Below are 15,090 nucleotides of genomic sequence, written 5' to 3'. Positions count from 1 at the left end.
CTCACCTTGTCTGCAAACACACACACACACACACACACACACACACACACACACACACACACACACACACACACACACACACACACACACACACAGTTGCCAAAGGGAAGTTGAGTAAATGCTGCACAGATGGGGTTGTCAGATTACACGATAGCACACCAGCAGCATTTGTCAATAATGTGACATTCAAAGGCTGAATTGAAAGAAAAAAATTAAGTGAAGTTAAATAATACGCCAAGTTCAAGTAGGAGATGGTGCATTTCTGGCTTTTTTATTCAATAGTGACACTATACAAGAAACATTACAAGATTTGGGAAAATACATTGATTCAAGTCTTGTTTGTTTCTTAACTTCCTATTGCTGAATCTACTAAACAGTTCATTGGCCGTCTGGAAGCTGATTTATAAGCATCATCTAAAACATAACTCCCCCGACCTGTGTGATATATTGTGTTGTATTTAATGTCCTCACTAAGAAAATTAAAGAGATAGTTGAACCATTTATTTCCTTGGGGCTACAATAACAAACAATTCATGTTGTTTTTTAACAGACCACATGTTATTATAGGCCTCTACCAAACAGCTGAGATATCACCTTCATGTAAAATATAAAACCACATACTGTAAGTTTGCTGGTCACATTTTAGTTTATAGTTTGGTTTAGCATTTATGTAATGTTATCAAATTAAGTCTTCTGTAAATAATGAAAAAGAGAGAAAAATAAAGATTTATTTTTTTTAATTTCGTAGCAAATATTTTTTTCAAATTTTAATCACATTAGCATAGCTTCACGGAAAAGAACAATTGAACCGTTTGTCATTTATCGGGTTTTAAGAAAATTATTTGTGTTTGATTAGAATTGTTTACATAATTCTGAAACTAGGATACATAAAAAAAAACACCCTTAGCTTTGAAAGGAAACCAAACAGAGGAATCATGTGCTCTTTTCAATGCTAACTTCCCCTGAGGAGCCTCGTGGCGGTTCAAAGGCACGCCGTCATCTAGCGCAGTTTTAGAAACAACAAAACAACGTTAAGTTCAACACATTTTTTTTTGTGACGTTTAAACTCGTCACACAATAATAAGCCTGTGTCACGTAAAAGTGGACGGATGCTGTTGATATCGCGTTTACTGAGCCTCATTCAGACGTCTAAGATGACATAGGAAGGGATGGGAGGCTACATGAGTTGACGTCAGTTACATTTGGAAATAAGAGAAAAAAACTGGATTTTATCACCTCATCCTCCAGATGATGATAAAGAAGTCGGCCCTGAAACACAGATTTTCAGGGTGTATGTGACTGAGCTGGATGATGATGCTTCTCCTCCTCCTCCTCCTCCTCCTCTTCCTCCTCTCAGATCACTTCCCCAGTCATTTTGTGAAACCATTCAACAGAATGCAGAAATGCTTTACAAAAAGTCCTTATAATTTTTTTTTTAAATCAGCATCCAAGATTTTTTTCGTCCCCAGGTTAAAAAAAAAAAAAATATATATATATATATACACTTGACTGATAACCTGTCTCAGCACTTGTACATATATATATATATATATATATATATATATATATATATATATATATATATATATTAGTATATTTGAAATATATTTACATTTTCAATAGTATTTTGCAAATATACAAAGAAGAATCTAAAAATATACTGAAAGGGTACAAACACCTTACCTTTAATAATTTTTAATAACACCTTTATCACACTTTATATAATAATAATCGTCCTATAGGACACGTTCAATACATGCTCATAATTGTTAATGCAACAAGGTATAAGTACATGCACGGCCATGAGTACTAAATATACTTGAAGTTGCTCCATTTTAGCACATAAAAGTACACAAACTACACTTCAAATTTAGCTTTTCTTTGTCTGAACTAAAAATAAACTTGCAATAGCAAACTTGAAGTTAATTAATGATTAGCACACCTGAAGTACACCAATGAATAGTGTCTGCAGGTTTGCTCCATACTAAAAGTACATTCCTTTTTCGCTCGTCTTCCAGGCTCTGAAGAGTTTGAGCTGCTCTTAGATTCCAATCTTTTAGCCCTGAGCTCTTTTTTTCTGTGTTGGAATGTGAGCCTTCGTCCTGCAGAGACAGATAGAACGAGCTCAACAATGTGAGATCACATCACAGATGGGCAAAGCAGGACACGGATCGTTGACCGCGAACAGTCTGGTTCCACCAGAGCCAGGAAGGCAACCAACCATTCACATTCAGGTATTTTTCACCATCAGGCACCAAAACTCAAGTCTGCAGTAAAGTGAGCCCCCAGGTCTGAAACCATGGCAACGACGTCTTCCTCACCATAATAACGATGACGAGCAGTTATGGAAAGTGAAGCCAAGACTGAAGTGTCTTAAACTTGCATTCTCTCTGCTGGCCATCAGGGGGCAACTCGTCACATTGCAAAAATAAGTCTGATTGTATTGAAGTCTATGAGAAAATGGTCCTACTTCTCTCTTGATTTATTATCCCAGTAAACATTGTAAACATGAGTTTATGGTCTCGGTCTCTAGTTTCAAGTCTTCTTCAATCCAGCATGATGTTCATTTACTACATTATGGTCCATTTAGAGTCACATAGATATCAGGTCGTTATCCCATAATCAACATAATCTGTATGTTCATTTCTTTTAAATAGAAAATAATCTTTGTGTTCATATTTATTCTTTAATACAGATCTGCTAGAATACCCATGATTGTATTTCTATGTTTCTCGTGATCATGAATTAACCATTTCATTCCTTGTCTTATTGGTTATTCTTTCACAATACACAATGAGTGATCTGCAGATCTCATGTAAATTTGGGTAACCCAACCGTTTAGAAAGTATTTTTCGTTGATTAAAGTCCCAGTCGGCAAGTCCGACGGATCGAGGGAACTGTCAGATTTTGAATGTTTACAACTCTCGCACTCCTCCCCCACGACCACCGAGCTCCTCCCCCACGACCACCGAGCTCCTCCCCCTCGACCACCGAGCTCCTCCCCCTCGACTTTGTGCCCTTTGAAATCCCTTGAGATCACGCCACCTTTGAAACGCGGGTCCGATGTTGACTCTGGTTTTATCACGGGCACCGTCGCAATCTTTCTTTTTTTCCTTATTTTCCACCGGTGTGTTCTTTTCCTTGGTTGTTTTGGACCTCCTCGTTTCGGTTTTTAACGAGGAATTGGAAGCTTGTTGCTACTTCCCTCCGCCTCCCCCCTGTGATAGTGGTACGACCCGAGGGGGGGAGGGGCTCTGTGTGTGCGCGAACACAGCCCTGCGTGCTGATTGGACAGGATGATCCGGGCACCGTCGATTTTTTTGCAAAACAAACAAACAGGCTCTACGAGCACGTAGCTTTTTTTTCTAAAACCGGATGATTTATGTTGTTCTATCGGAGCGTAGTGTCGGCTTCAGTGAATATAAGGGTACAAAGAAGTAATTAGTCACACATTTATTTATTATTTTACTTTTTATAACAAAGCATATAACAATGGTGACAAAGTAAAGAAGAAACGTATAGATCCAAGAGAAGCACTTACTACACTAAGTGAAGGATACCGTAGACAAGAAAACAGGCTAGTATTGAGAAAGTTACATTTCACCTCCATGCTGGGCGGCTGGGACCAAAGACAACGTTCTGCTTCATGGTGAACTACTTCCTGCTAATTACAAGCTGCATGATGTGACAGTAAAACGTTCCTTACGCTCCACACAGCGTCGCTCCAGGTTGGGAAATGTGTTAAAGTAAAGCAGACGTTGTACCTGTTGATCAGAATGACTAAAGGTACGGATGTTGCTGTATGGAGGCCACTAAACCTTGAAAATATCACTCATGATCCAGTATCTGCTGTGTCCATGGTAACGTCAATCACATGGGTTCACGTTGACAACGGTTTAGGAGCGGGTGGAACCTGAGGCGCCGTCTTCGTCGTCGGGGGGACAGGCGACGAAATCAGCCAACATGGAGGCCATGGCGTCCTCATCCAGCTGAGGGACAGACAGAGACAACAGCTGAGACGTGGTCATTACAGACGTGACAGGGTGCTTCATGGGAAATATTTTCACAATGACATTTTAGAGCCACTGGAAGCCGTGGAGACGCACGTCAACATCTTGGCTAACTATATGGAGAAGTGGTATCATGGGCGACTGAAGCCGCCTCCCAAGTCTCAGCATGCTGATTGGTTGATCCAGCATCTTGTTGTTTTCTCCATGTTTGCTTTTAGACTCTGGCTGTACGTGAAATTAAGTGTTCTCGAGGGCTCATCTGGCTAAAACATACAGTTTAAGGCTGTGAGATTTTACTTTTATACTCTGTGCCATTATTGATGTTGCCATAGCAACTTAAAACATGGCTTTACACACTTCTAACTGAAAAACCTACATTAGAGCTGCATGATATGTCGTTTCAAATTCACTTTGTCATCGCAGGATTTGTGATATTAGCAAATTAAGCCACCTTTCATCTAGGGCTGCAACGATTCATCGAGTTACTCGATTAACTCGATTATGAAAATTCCTCGAGGCAAAACATCTGCCTCGAAGCCTCGTTAAATTCCTATGACGCGCCTATGTGCAGGGATCCAATTGTTCCACACGGACCGTTGTTCAGGAAGCACACCAGCGCGTCATACACGGTCATTCATTCTGAATTTAGTTGGCGCGATGGCGGAAAATCAGCCTCAGAATGTCCGTAAACGACAGAGAGTATCGGGGCTAAACAACGGTATCCTGCTTGCCCATGTGAGCGATTTATTTCTGACAACAAAACGAATGCGTAAAGTAGTAAAATGTGTGACTAGATGTCTCCTCGTCTCCGTGGCGCATTTCTCCGTTTTGTTGTATATCGATCACTTCTCATCCGCCATCTTGCGAGTGACGTATAGAGTTACGCTTATGCATCGGACGCTCGTATTGGCTCCCGTAGCGGCTTTTACAGCCAATCGGAAAGCCTGATTTACGCTTGGCTGTGAGTGGTTGTGTTTGCCCAAACGGACGGAGGAGTTCAAAGCAGAGAAAAGAACGGTCAAAGAGTTACTGTAGTGATAGAGAAAGCTAAATACATAAATGGCACAGAAGAAGTACACTATATACACACATATTTAGGGCAGGGAGAGGAAAGGGCCATTGCTGGCAAAACAAAACGTAAATTAAATGTTATCCATGTTTTATCCAAGTTGATTTAACTGTATTGTTAAATTCTCACTGGCACTTAATAAATGGGCTTAGTTTTGGAGCCAAATTTTGGAGTTGGAATGAATACCTCTGTTTATTTTTTTTAGAAATGCTTGATCATTTTACAGCCACATCATTTTCGTTATGCATTATTTGTTTTGGTTGTTTAAAAACGCAATTTTTTTTATCCGATTCCTCGATTAATCGATCGATAAAGTGCTAAATTAATCGATTACAAAAAGAATCGATAGCTGCAGCCCTACTTTCATCACCTTTGAACTTTTTTGTTGATAAAAGGAAAATTATTCTCATTTCCCATGACTAACCCAGGATTAACCAATATAGAGTTACAGCCTACATCGGCCCGCACCTCACGATGAATATTTTTGACACCGGTGGCTTTGTGTGGGAGCGGTGCACCGTGACCAGCGGATTGGCTCCAACCATGAACTTTACGTGACCCCTCCCCTTGAACTCGCCACTTCCTTAGTACTCGCTTCGCCCTGAGAAGGGAACGCGGCTCCCAGCATGACTGTCAAGAGTGAGAGGGGCCAAAGGAAACAAGTAAATCCAGAAACAGCCATGAGTTCGTTACCTTTTTCTTCTCAGTGCTCCGCCCCGCCTCCTCCTCCGTCTGTGCCTCATCCCTCTTCCTCTTCACTCCTTTCGCCTCCTCTCCATCGCTCTCTCCTCCTCCTTCTGTCTCCTGCTGCTCGGCTATCATTTGGTCTCTCTTCTCAGCGACCGTCTCCTCTTGTACTTTTGCATTCGGGTCTGTTGAGGTTTGGAGATCTGCTGCTTCTCCCTCTGGAACGCCCGCTAGCTGCTCCTCCTCGTGACTGAACGGCTGGTTAATGCTCACACTGACTTCCTGTGCAGCCTCGGCTCCCGGCTCCTGCTGGGTTGAAGAGTCAGTTTTAGCATCCTTGTAACAACACTGCAACAATAACCGCTTCATTTATATGCTCTAAGTGGAGGAAAAACACGTAATAGATCATAGCAGAGGGCACAGAAATACTCCTGTTATATACAGAAATTACTATTTCTGTCAGTCAAGTCTGGTGGCTCTAAAGCGAGCATAGATAAAGGCTTCAGCTGTCCGACAGCGAGGTAAAGCAATGAAAACATTTTAAATATTGCGTACATTTAAACTGATACAGATTATTTTAGGTGTTTACAATACGTCCACAGCAGTCCACTGCTTTGCTCCCAAGTTTTATAGCTGTGTGTTCTTAATGTTTGTTGGCTTTGCTGACGTTAGTTCCTGCATTTTTATGTGGTTTTGGTTGCAGACAGGATACGATTATAGATTGGTATTCATCCGATCAGAAGAGCCAATCAGATAACGATCAGATTCACTTCCTGGTAAAGAGGTGAGAACATAAGCAGCTCTACATTTAACTGACGGTATCCGTCTTCTCATCTCTTTTCTTTCTATTTTGACACTCTGAAAGTGTTGACGCTACCAACCTGTTGACTCTGATTGGTTGTGCATTCTTCTGTGGCGGCCGTCAGCTCAACCTCATTGGCTCCTTGCTCCCACGACCTCGCCTCCTCCTGCAGTCCTGCTGCTGCTCCCTCCTCCTCGGTGTCTTCCCTCTCCTCCAGTGCTCCTCCGGTGACACACAGGATTTGTGGCATGGTGGGGTCGTCCATCCTCTCGCTCTCGTCCTCCTCTACCTCCCCCTCCCGTGCCTCCTCCAGGACGCCGATGCTCTCCACCTTTTGGACCTTCAACCTGTCCTCCCCGAACAGCGACCTGTTGGTCTGGATCTCCTCTATCCCTCCTTCTGCTTCTCCCTCCACACTGAATCCAGCCATGCCTCCTTCATCCACCGCTGCTCTGAGCACATTCCCCCCCTCTCCGGCCTTGTCCTCTGCCCCCTCCAGTGGAGGTATATCCCCATCCTCCTCCTCCTCTTCTTCTTCTTCCTCCTCTTCCTCCAGCTCTTCCCCCTCTTCTTCCTCATAATCATCATACTCCCCATCATATATCTCATCCTCAGGGAAATCACTCGCATCCTCCTCGTCCTCATCCATCCCTTCATCCTCCTCGTCCAGGTCTTCATCTTCCTCCATGTCCTCATCCTCTTCCTCCTCCTCGTCCGTGCTGTTGATGTTGATGACGGCCGAGTCCTCGTTGCTGGCAGGTGGCGGCTGGTGCTGGTGGAGGTGCCGTCCCTGCTGGCCCAGCTGATTCTGCAGCTGGTGCATCTGGAGCGGTAGACCCATGGAGCCGGACTGGCCCTGTGCAGAGGGCTGCATCAGCATCTGCTGCAGCTGCGGTCGGCCAGGCAACGAGTCCCCCAGACCGCCAGGTGGAGCTGTGAGGGTGCTGGAGTTCATAGGTGGAACCAGAGAGACCACCGTGGAGCTGGGAGGAGGGAAGGAGTTGATAGGGGTGGTGGAGGTGGTGAGAAGAGGGGAGGAGGTGGCGAGGTCATTGGGGAGCGAGACCCTGTCTATTGTGGTGGTTGCTGTTGCTGTGGTGGGGACCATGGTGACAGATTCTCCTCCTGGTAGTGTGACGGTAGTGCCTCCTGGGGCAGCAGAGGCCATGTTCTGAGAGTTTGCCGCCGCGGCCGCTTCATCCTGCTGGTTCTCCATGTTGAGCATCCCGGGAGGAACGATGACCACGCTGTCATCCGAGTCACTGGCCAGAGAGATCTCCACGTCCTCCGCCTCCTCCCTGTCATAGCGGACGAAAACGGGTCTCTGCCCCTCTGGAAGGCCCAGCCCGGCAGGGTCCTGCTGGTGGTGAGCGTGCGGGGACAGGATCATGTCTCCCGGGGTGGGTGCCTGACCCGGCAGCCCCGGCACCAGGGAGAGGTGGTTCTCCAGAGAACCCAGCAGGGAGGCGGGACCCAGGCCGAGGGAGTGGCGGCTGGGGAAGGGAGGACCAGGGGCAGGGCCTCCGAGGAGAGTTGGCAAAGTGAGTCCAGTGGCAGATCCCTGGGTGGAGGGGAGGACTGGAGCGGCGGGGGTGGGTTTCAGGGTGAGGGGGGGTAGGGGGAGGGCGATGGAGGGAATGCGGGGATGGAGGATGGAGTTACAGATGGTCAGAGCCTCCGTACAGAATGTAGAGACCTGAGAGGGGAGAGAGGGGAAGAGAGACTCATTAAAAAGTGTGAAATGCAAAGTAGGCTCAATACATTTTGTATTTATAAATGATTCAGTTATTATGTACTTAGTTACTTTCCTATGCTGGTAACTATGCTGAAAAAGGCAATGATAATGTCTGCAACTTTACATTAAACATCAGGAAGGTTGTGTTTATCTGCTCAGAGTGAAGGTAATCCTACTGCCACAGACAAAACATCTCATCTGTTCCTCAAACCTAATCCTAAGTCTAACTCCCTCCCTCCGAGCAGTCACCTGGAGGTTGCGGTCATTGCGCCCGTTGCTGAGGATGGACACGGCACAGGTGAGAGGTGGAGGCCAACAAGGTGACGGGACCAGGACCAGAGCCAGCAACAACCTGGAAATCCACAAGAACACTCATATGAACCCATCCTCACTGCAGTACACCAAGAGTCTTCATCTGTGTCACCTTGGCTACACCATCTAAATGTTATATAACCTTACATCTGGCCCATGAACTAATATGATTTACATTCAAATCAACAACCAAATGTGGTACCTGTACAGCTCTTTCCTGGTGAGGGCGCTGCTGTACTGCCCGCTGATGCACCCTGCAGAGTCACATGACACGCTGCTGCTGGACTGCTGCTGCTGGAGACGCACGCACAGCGGCAGCACGACGTCATGGAGACGCTGTGAGAAAACACACAAATCACACACTGAGTGTTTGTTGTTGGAAAAGAGAACCAGACGTCCTGACGTGTGCAAGTGAACGAGGGGCTGCATGACGACATTGACATTTACCTTGTGGATATCATCTTTCAGCAGTGTGCCGCTGCTCAGGATGATTTGCCTCAGCGCTGTGGAGAAAATCAGAGCGGTTACACCAGATTTGTAGAAGACCAGCAGCCCAATAAGGATCTATATTCAACGTGAGGAGCATCTCACCACTGAGGGCTGAAAGACAAGTGTCCTGGTTAGCCAGAAGGTCTCCTTTCCTCTGCAGCGAGGGCCCGGCGGTGTCTGCTATGACCAATGTTTTTGTCCTCCGTGGACCCGGCTTCCCTCCAGGAACCGCATCTGCTGTGAGACCGGCCCGGAGCTGCAGGACGGGACAACACAGGGGGGACAGCTGAAGACAACATGCTGCTGCACCGACACACAGTAGACGCCTGCTCCTGCAAACTACGGGTTCACCGAAGGTTCAAAAAGCTGTGCTATAAAAATGAGCTATTTTTACTATCGAATACATGCTGGTTTAATATGTCATGTTCTGCTGCTACGGGAATCTCAATCCAAATAAGAACAAAAAACTAAACTTTCTCTCATAACTTAAGATCAAAAACAACCAAGAGGTGAGAAGTTTATCGTAAAAATGTGGCTTCAAGTTGGATAACAGCTTCTGGCAGACAAACACAACGTTAACCGCTTTCAAAGGAGATATGACGCCACAGACGGGACCAAATGAAACGGACCATTACCTCCATTAAAATGACATATTTCTCATGTTTGAAAATTGTTGGAACCTTGTGGCATAATGCTGGTACACAACTCAATTCACTATATAACATAGGTCTACTTATTTTTCTTAATGTGGAACATTTAAAACATTACACCTTTAAATACATTTCAACTACATGGAACTGACCTTGACAGACTCCGCCCCCGGTGTGATGTCACTAAGCAGGTGAGTAAAGAGGAGCTCTGAGTGGCCAGGGCTTCCCTGAAGGATGCTAGCAGAGGCTCCGGCCACCTGCACCCACAGCTCTACGGTCCTGTAGACCGACACCCGCACCGAGCTGTGATGGAGAAGACATACGATAAAATACATAACGCATTGTGTGATTTGTTCCTTCTTATGTGATAATTCCAATGTTTATTTTAAATCAAACTCACTTCTCTATTATGATAGTGAGCGGGACACGCGACACCCCATGAAATCCTCTATCATCCCATCCCAGATATAACCCCGTCATCCACAGCGCTGCTTCCCTCCTTACAAACCCTGAGGTTTGAAGTGTACTAAAATTCTTCCATGCCTCAGCCCCGTACATTTGTGCTATTTTTCAATCTATTTTCCCATGATTTTGTGTAAACAGGAAGATTATCATGAATCAAAAGGTGTCACTGCATAAATAACAGATAAATACAATTTTACAAAGGTGTTTTTGTATCCTGAATTTTTTTAATCCGGTTCTGTGTTTCCACCATTAAAGTGAGCCATACATTCTTTTCCAAGTCACTCATGATGATAATTACGATTATCTCTATTAGGGATGAAAATTATCGAGTAATTCATTAATCGATAGTTGTTTCATCTTATCGATTGATGATCGATTAATTGATAAGCGGCAATTCTTCTGAGAAGCTGAATTTCCCTCTGAATAGGTTCCATCTACTGTATACGTAACATAAAATGCTATCTTCCTTATGATATAAAGAAAAATGCAAATCATATTTTGAATAATTTCATTTTCATGCATCAATTTGGGAAATTTTGAGAACCAAAATATGACGTTTCGTTTCCTGACCAATTTCTTACAAACTGCTGGTTCTGATCCAAATGTTGACATACTAAATGGGGTTGAGGAGTTTAAACATTCAAGAAAAGATGAAAACAAAAATGACTAAAACACAGTGCTGAGCCTTTAAACTACTCGTTTATTATAACTATTATTATTATTAATATAAGTGGGTGACTATTCCTCAGCCTTCCTTGGTGTTTTGGTTTTGACTGAAGCCTCGTTCACATACGTCGCCACTCGCCCATCTCTGAGCGACAACTGTCAATGAATGTGAATGTGTTCTAGTGGAATGTGTCCAGGACAGGCGATGCGATGTGGGCGGGGACGGAGATGAAATAACTTTAACTTTCTGCGATGCGAGTGAAGCGAGTACCAATCGGAATGTAGAAAAAAGATGATTGACAGTTGACGTCAATAGAGAGTTCCAGAGTTGCGGTTTGAAACTCGCCGTCGGCGGCAGTGATTTTTTTTTTTTGTCAGCGAGTAGAATTCAGCGAGAAAGCGAGTGACGGGCGAGTAGCGACGTATGTGAACGGGGCTATACGCGCCGTCAAACTCGCCAGCTGAGGGGGGGGTCGGCGCAGGGGACGCCTTGCCATGGCGACGGTGGAAAACAGAACGTTGATGAGCCAAACCAGCCGCGATACGCGCTGCTGCCGTCCTGTTTAGGCCAATCATTAGAGCCGCTAGTTAAGTCCATTTGCATGGATAAAATAATTGGGCGAACATCGAGACTATGGCGGCCGAAATTAGACTACGGCGGCGCGCCATAGTCTCGTCGTGTGGGAAACACTGCTCCCGCTTCTCGTTTGTCTTGTTGTTGTCGTCAGAGCCCTGCTTCGCTTGTGTTTAAAGTACGTCTGGCGTCAAGCGCGCCCTCACGTGGACTGGCGGGGAATTACGGGTTCAAAACGCAATTAATTGCAATTAATTTATTTTAATCGAGTAATTTCTTATCGACAATTAATCGATAATCGATTAATTGTTTGCATCCCTAATCTCTATAATGGAAACTCACCATGATCGGAATAAAATCCTATATCATCCTATCCCTAGTTGTCAGACACCTGATGATGATGCCCAATTGCCCCCACAGCCCATTTAGCAGCTGCCATCTGCAGCTCTCTCGCTCAATACTGGACCATTTTCAAAAACCGTTGTCCCCATTAGTCACAAAGACCCAAAACCACACCATAACGGAGCAGTTTGTATCCTGTGTATCCCCACTGAGGGTTACCTGTAGGCTCTCTGTTGGCCCAGACTGGATTCAGGTTGAGGCGTCCAGGCAGACAGCGTTTGAGAAAACAGTCTCTGGAGCACAGCAGCGAACTGAACCATGCCGCTACGTACTCTGCAACACACACAGTACAGACCCAGCATCAGCATCACACACCTGATTTATATGCACAAGTCTAAAAAAGTGTGTGTGTGCACACGTCAGTACTCACGCTGTGATAAGAGCTGATAACACCTCCAGTGTGTTGGTGTGTATGATGGGCAAGACCAGCAACCTCACGCTTCCATCTCCTGATAAATTCTGATACACACAGAAACACACAGTCAGCTAAAAAACATGGATTACATCAATACGGTTCATTCTGGTCTGAAGTGTGTTTTCTGACTCATTACAGCCCCGTTGGTGTCTAGACAACGAGTTAGTCCAGAGGATATATGCACTCTATTTGAATGACTGTTTGTAGTTTAACATGTGTATTAAAAATGTCAGGCGCTGGTTTGAGTTCAGTTTGGAGATTGTTTCATGCATTTTGTGCTACAGTGTATTTTAAACCATTAAAGGGTCCTACTGTGAAGTACTCAGTGTGAGCGTTTGCACTCACTATGCTTTTGGAGCTGACGGCGAGGACTCGGCACACCAAGTTGAGGATTGGTCTGACAGGCAGACGGACGGCGGAGGCCGGATCCACCCTGGTGGACAGAGAAAAGATGTGGTTTATTTCTGGATTTCAGTGAACTGGCCCTTTAAAAAGATGGGGGTTTTCCTTGATGGTAGTGTGTGCGTGTTGTACCCGAGTGTGTGTTTGAGTGCCTGGCAGACAGCGGTGTATCTGTGCTGGAGCTGCAGCAGCAGCAGGGGATCCGATTGGTCGAGAGGATGAAAGGCAAGCTCCACGCCCGGACCTTCATATTCCACGGTTCCATCTGTCGCAGGAAACAACAAGAGCTGAACAAACCGCACCATCAACACGTATAACTGTCCATTTAAGTGAGACAGTTATCAATCCCTCCACGAATTTGTGGACTTTCTTGCAAATTTAAATGCCCGATTTCACGGCAGCTTTTTTCCATCTGTCTGACAAGAAACCCTCTTTCATAACAAATATACAGGGAGAATTATTTTGTCCCTGAACCCAGTTCATGAAGACAAACTGAACCTCGACTCTACAGAAAGATTCAACCATCACCTACCTGTTTCTGAACCCTGGTAGATCTGAGCCAGCAGGCCATCGGCTGAGGCCAGCAGGCAGTGAATCTGATTGGTCCAGCCCTCAGCTCTGCCAGCACCCACCCCTCTGTCCAACAGGCCCCCCAGGCAGGGCAGGCGACCGTAACACACACAGGCCATCTGACAGAATGACAACAAGGCAGTTAGACGGAAAAAAATACAGCTACTGCTATTCTGTGTGCAAGCCAGAGAAAAGAACCAATTACACACATATTTATCAAGACATCAATAAAACATTTTCAACTTTGAGAACCACAAACCTCTTGTGTTTTCTTGTTTGTGCTGTCCATTTTGGAAAGAAAATAGGCTCCCAGTTTGTCCTGAAAGAAAAGATGGCTCAGATATTTTATCTAGAACAAGTCTTCAACTCGTGTCTTCTGTATCTCATCTGTCCATCAGTGTCTCTCACCCTGAGGGATCCACAGGCTCTGGGGTAGTAAGTCATACAGGCTGTCATCCCCTCCATGGCTGCCAGCTCACACTGAGATTACAGGAAGGTGGGTTAGTTAGTATCAGGGCCGCAACAAGTGACCATTCATTCACTATTTACTCATCTCTTGACTAGGACTGTGATTGTTTTAGTCATATTCTACGGATATTCCATCAATTATGCAAGTAATCATATAAAAAAACACCTTTGCTGTGTTTAGAACAATAGTTAACAGAAATCATGGAACCAGTTAGTGCATTTAAGTGTGTATGTGTGGTCAATGAAGATTACATTTGTGATCTAGTTTCAAAGAATAATTTCACAGTCGGTCTGTAAGGTGAATTTCTGGATATAAGTGTTCATCTGTAATTGTAATGGTGCTGCCGTGTCTCCTGACCTCTGTCTTAAGGCCCAGCAGAGAGGTGAGGATGCCCAGGATGGAGTTGAGGCCGACCTCCCTGGCCAGCTCTGCCAGCTGGGACGAGTACTGCAGCAAGTCCTTGAGAATGTTCACCGCCAGCTGGATGGTCTGAACGGGAGCCTGAGACTACGGGAGGACGTCCACGTACACGTAGGAGAGAAACCAGAGATGAGGGAGACGTTCAGGTGTCCGGGTAGCAGTGAAATCAGGTTAAATAGACGAGGCAGCTACTCATACCTGTATGACCTGCTGCAGGGAGCGCAGCCAGGAAACGCAGTGTTGCTGGAACAGCTCACTGGAGCTGTCTTTAACCAGCATGGAGAGCAGACAGAGGCCCTCAAACCTGCACACACAGGGGAGACGTTACCTCCATGCTACCACATCATTCATTTAATTATACATGGTGGGTGAAACATGACAGCTGACAAGAAACACTCATTTTACATCTTTAACTCGTCATACTGAGTGTTAATAATGTCGTTTTACTATGTCGGGCTGACTTTTAAAAAAAGGGGGCATGTCATTTTCTCACCTGGTCTTACTCGAGCCCAGTTTGGCATTGCTGAAACCCACGAGACCCCCGACGGCGCTCGAGCCCTGCAGAGATAAACCCACGTGTTCAAATAAAAGTGTTCACTGTTCGTGAACAAGCACCTGAGCCCTGCTGCATCTCCAGGTGTCAGCTCGCTGAACAACAAAACGTGCAGCAGGCTAACAGATAGCTAGCTTCCAGGCTAACGAGCGCCTCCGGGCCGGACCCTACCTGTGTCTGGAACACGCCGTGTTCCCTGTAGTTGGCCAACAGAGCCGGTAGATACTCCGGACGCTGTTCTTTCAGAACCGACACCAAACCTTCCGTTAGTCGCATCGCAGATGGACCACGCAGCCAAGCCGATGTAGCCATCTTGCCTCACTGCCAAGCGCACGTCACAACCGTGCGACGGTGTGACGTCAGTTAAGGGACTTCTTTGTTGTTGTACAGCTTCGGACGT

At 45.4% G+C, this 15,090-nt stretch overlaps 1 protein-coding gene across 2 annotated transcripts; it reads right to left on the bottom strand.

The window, feature by feature from the left end:
• Positions 1-3,441: 3,441 nt before the first annotated feature.
• pelp1 (proline, glutamate and leucine rich protein 1) lies at positions 3,442-15,047 on the bottom strand. 2 transcript variants are annotated; one of them, XM_084002286.1, is made up of 19 exons: positions 14,862-15,047; positions 14,631-14,695; positions 14,336-14,441; positions 14,075-14,224; positions 13,657-13,728; positions 13,508-13,567; positions 13,211-13,367; positions 12,811-12,943; positions 12,622-12,709; positions 12,232-12,320; positions 12,021-12,134; positions 9,907-10,057; positions 9,207-9,360; positions 9,063-9,118; positions 8,818-8,951; positions 8,553-8,655; positions 6,648-8,264; positions 5,773-6,075; positions 3,442-3,989 (listed from the first exon to the last, which is right to left on the bottom strand). In XM_084002286.1, the coding sequence occupies exons 1-19, from the start codon at positions 15,000-15,002 to the stop codon at positions 3,897-3,899; spliced, it is 3,786 nt and encodes a 1,261-aa protein (XP_083858412.1). In that variant the 5' UTR covers positions 15,003-15,047; the 3' UTR covers positions 3,442-3,896. The 2 variants fall into 2 exon arrangements, with proteins under 2 accessions (XP_083858412.1, XP_083858413.1); XM_084002287.1 differs by having other exon boundaries at positions 5,773-6,072.
• Between the last annotated feature and the right edge of the window lie 43 nt (positions 15,048-15,090).

This window comes from Eutrigla gurnardus, assembly GCF_963514095.1.
Source record: "Eutrigla gurnardus genome assembly, chromosome: 23".
Lineage (NCBI taxonomy): Eukaryota > Metazoa > Chordata > Actinopteri > Perciformes > Triglidae > Eutrigla > Eutrigla gurnardus.
This window is presented reverse-complemented; position numbering and strand designations above follow the sequence as displayed.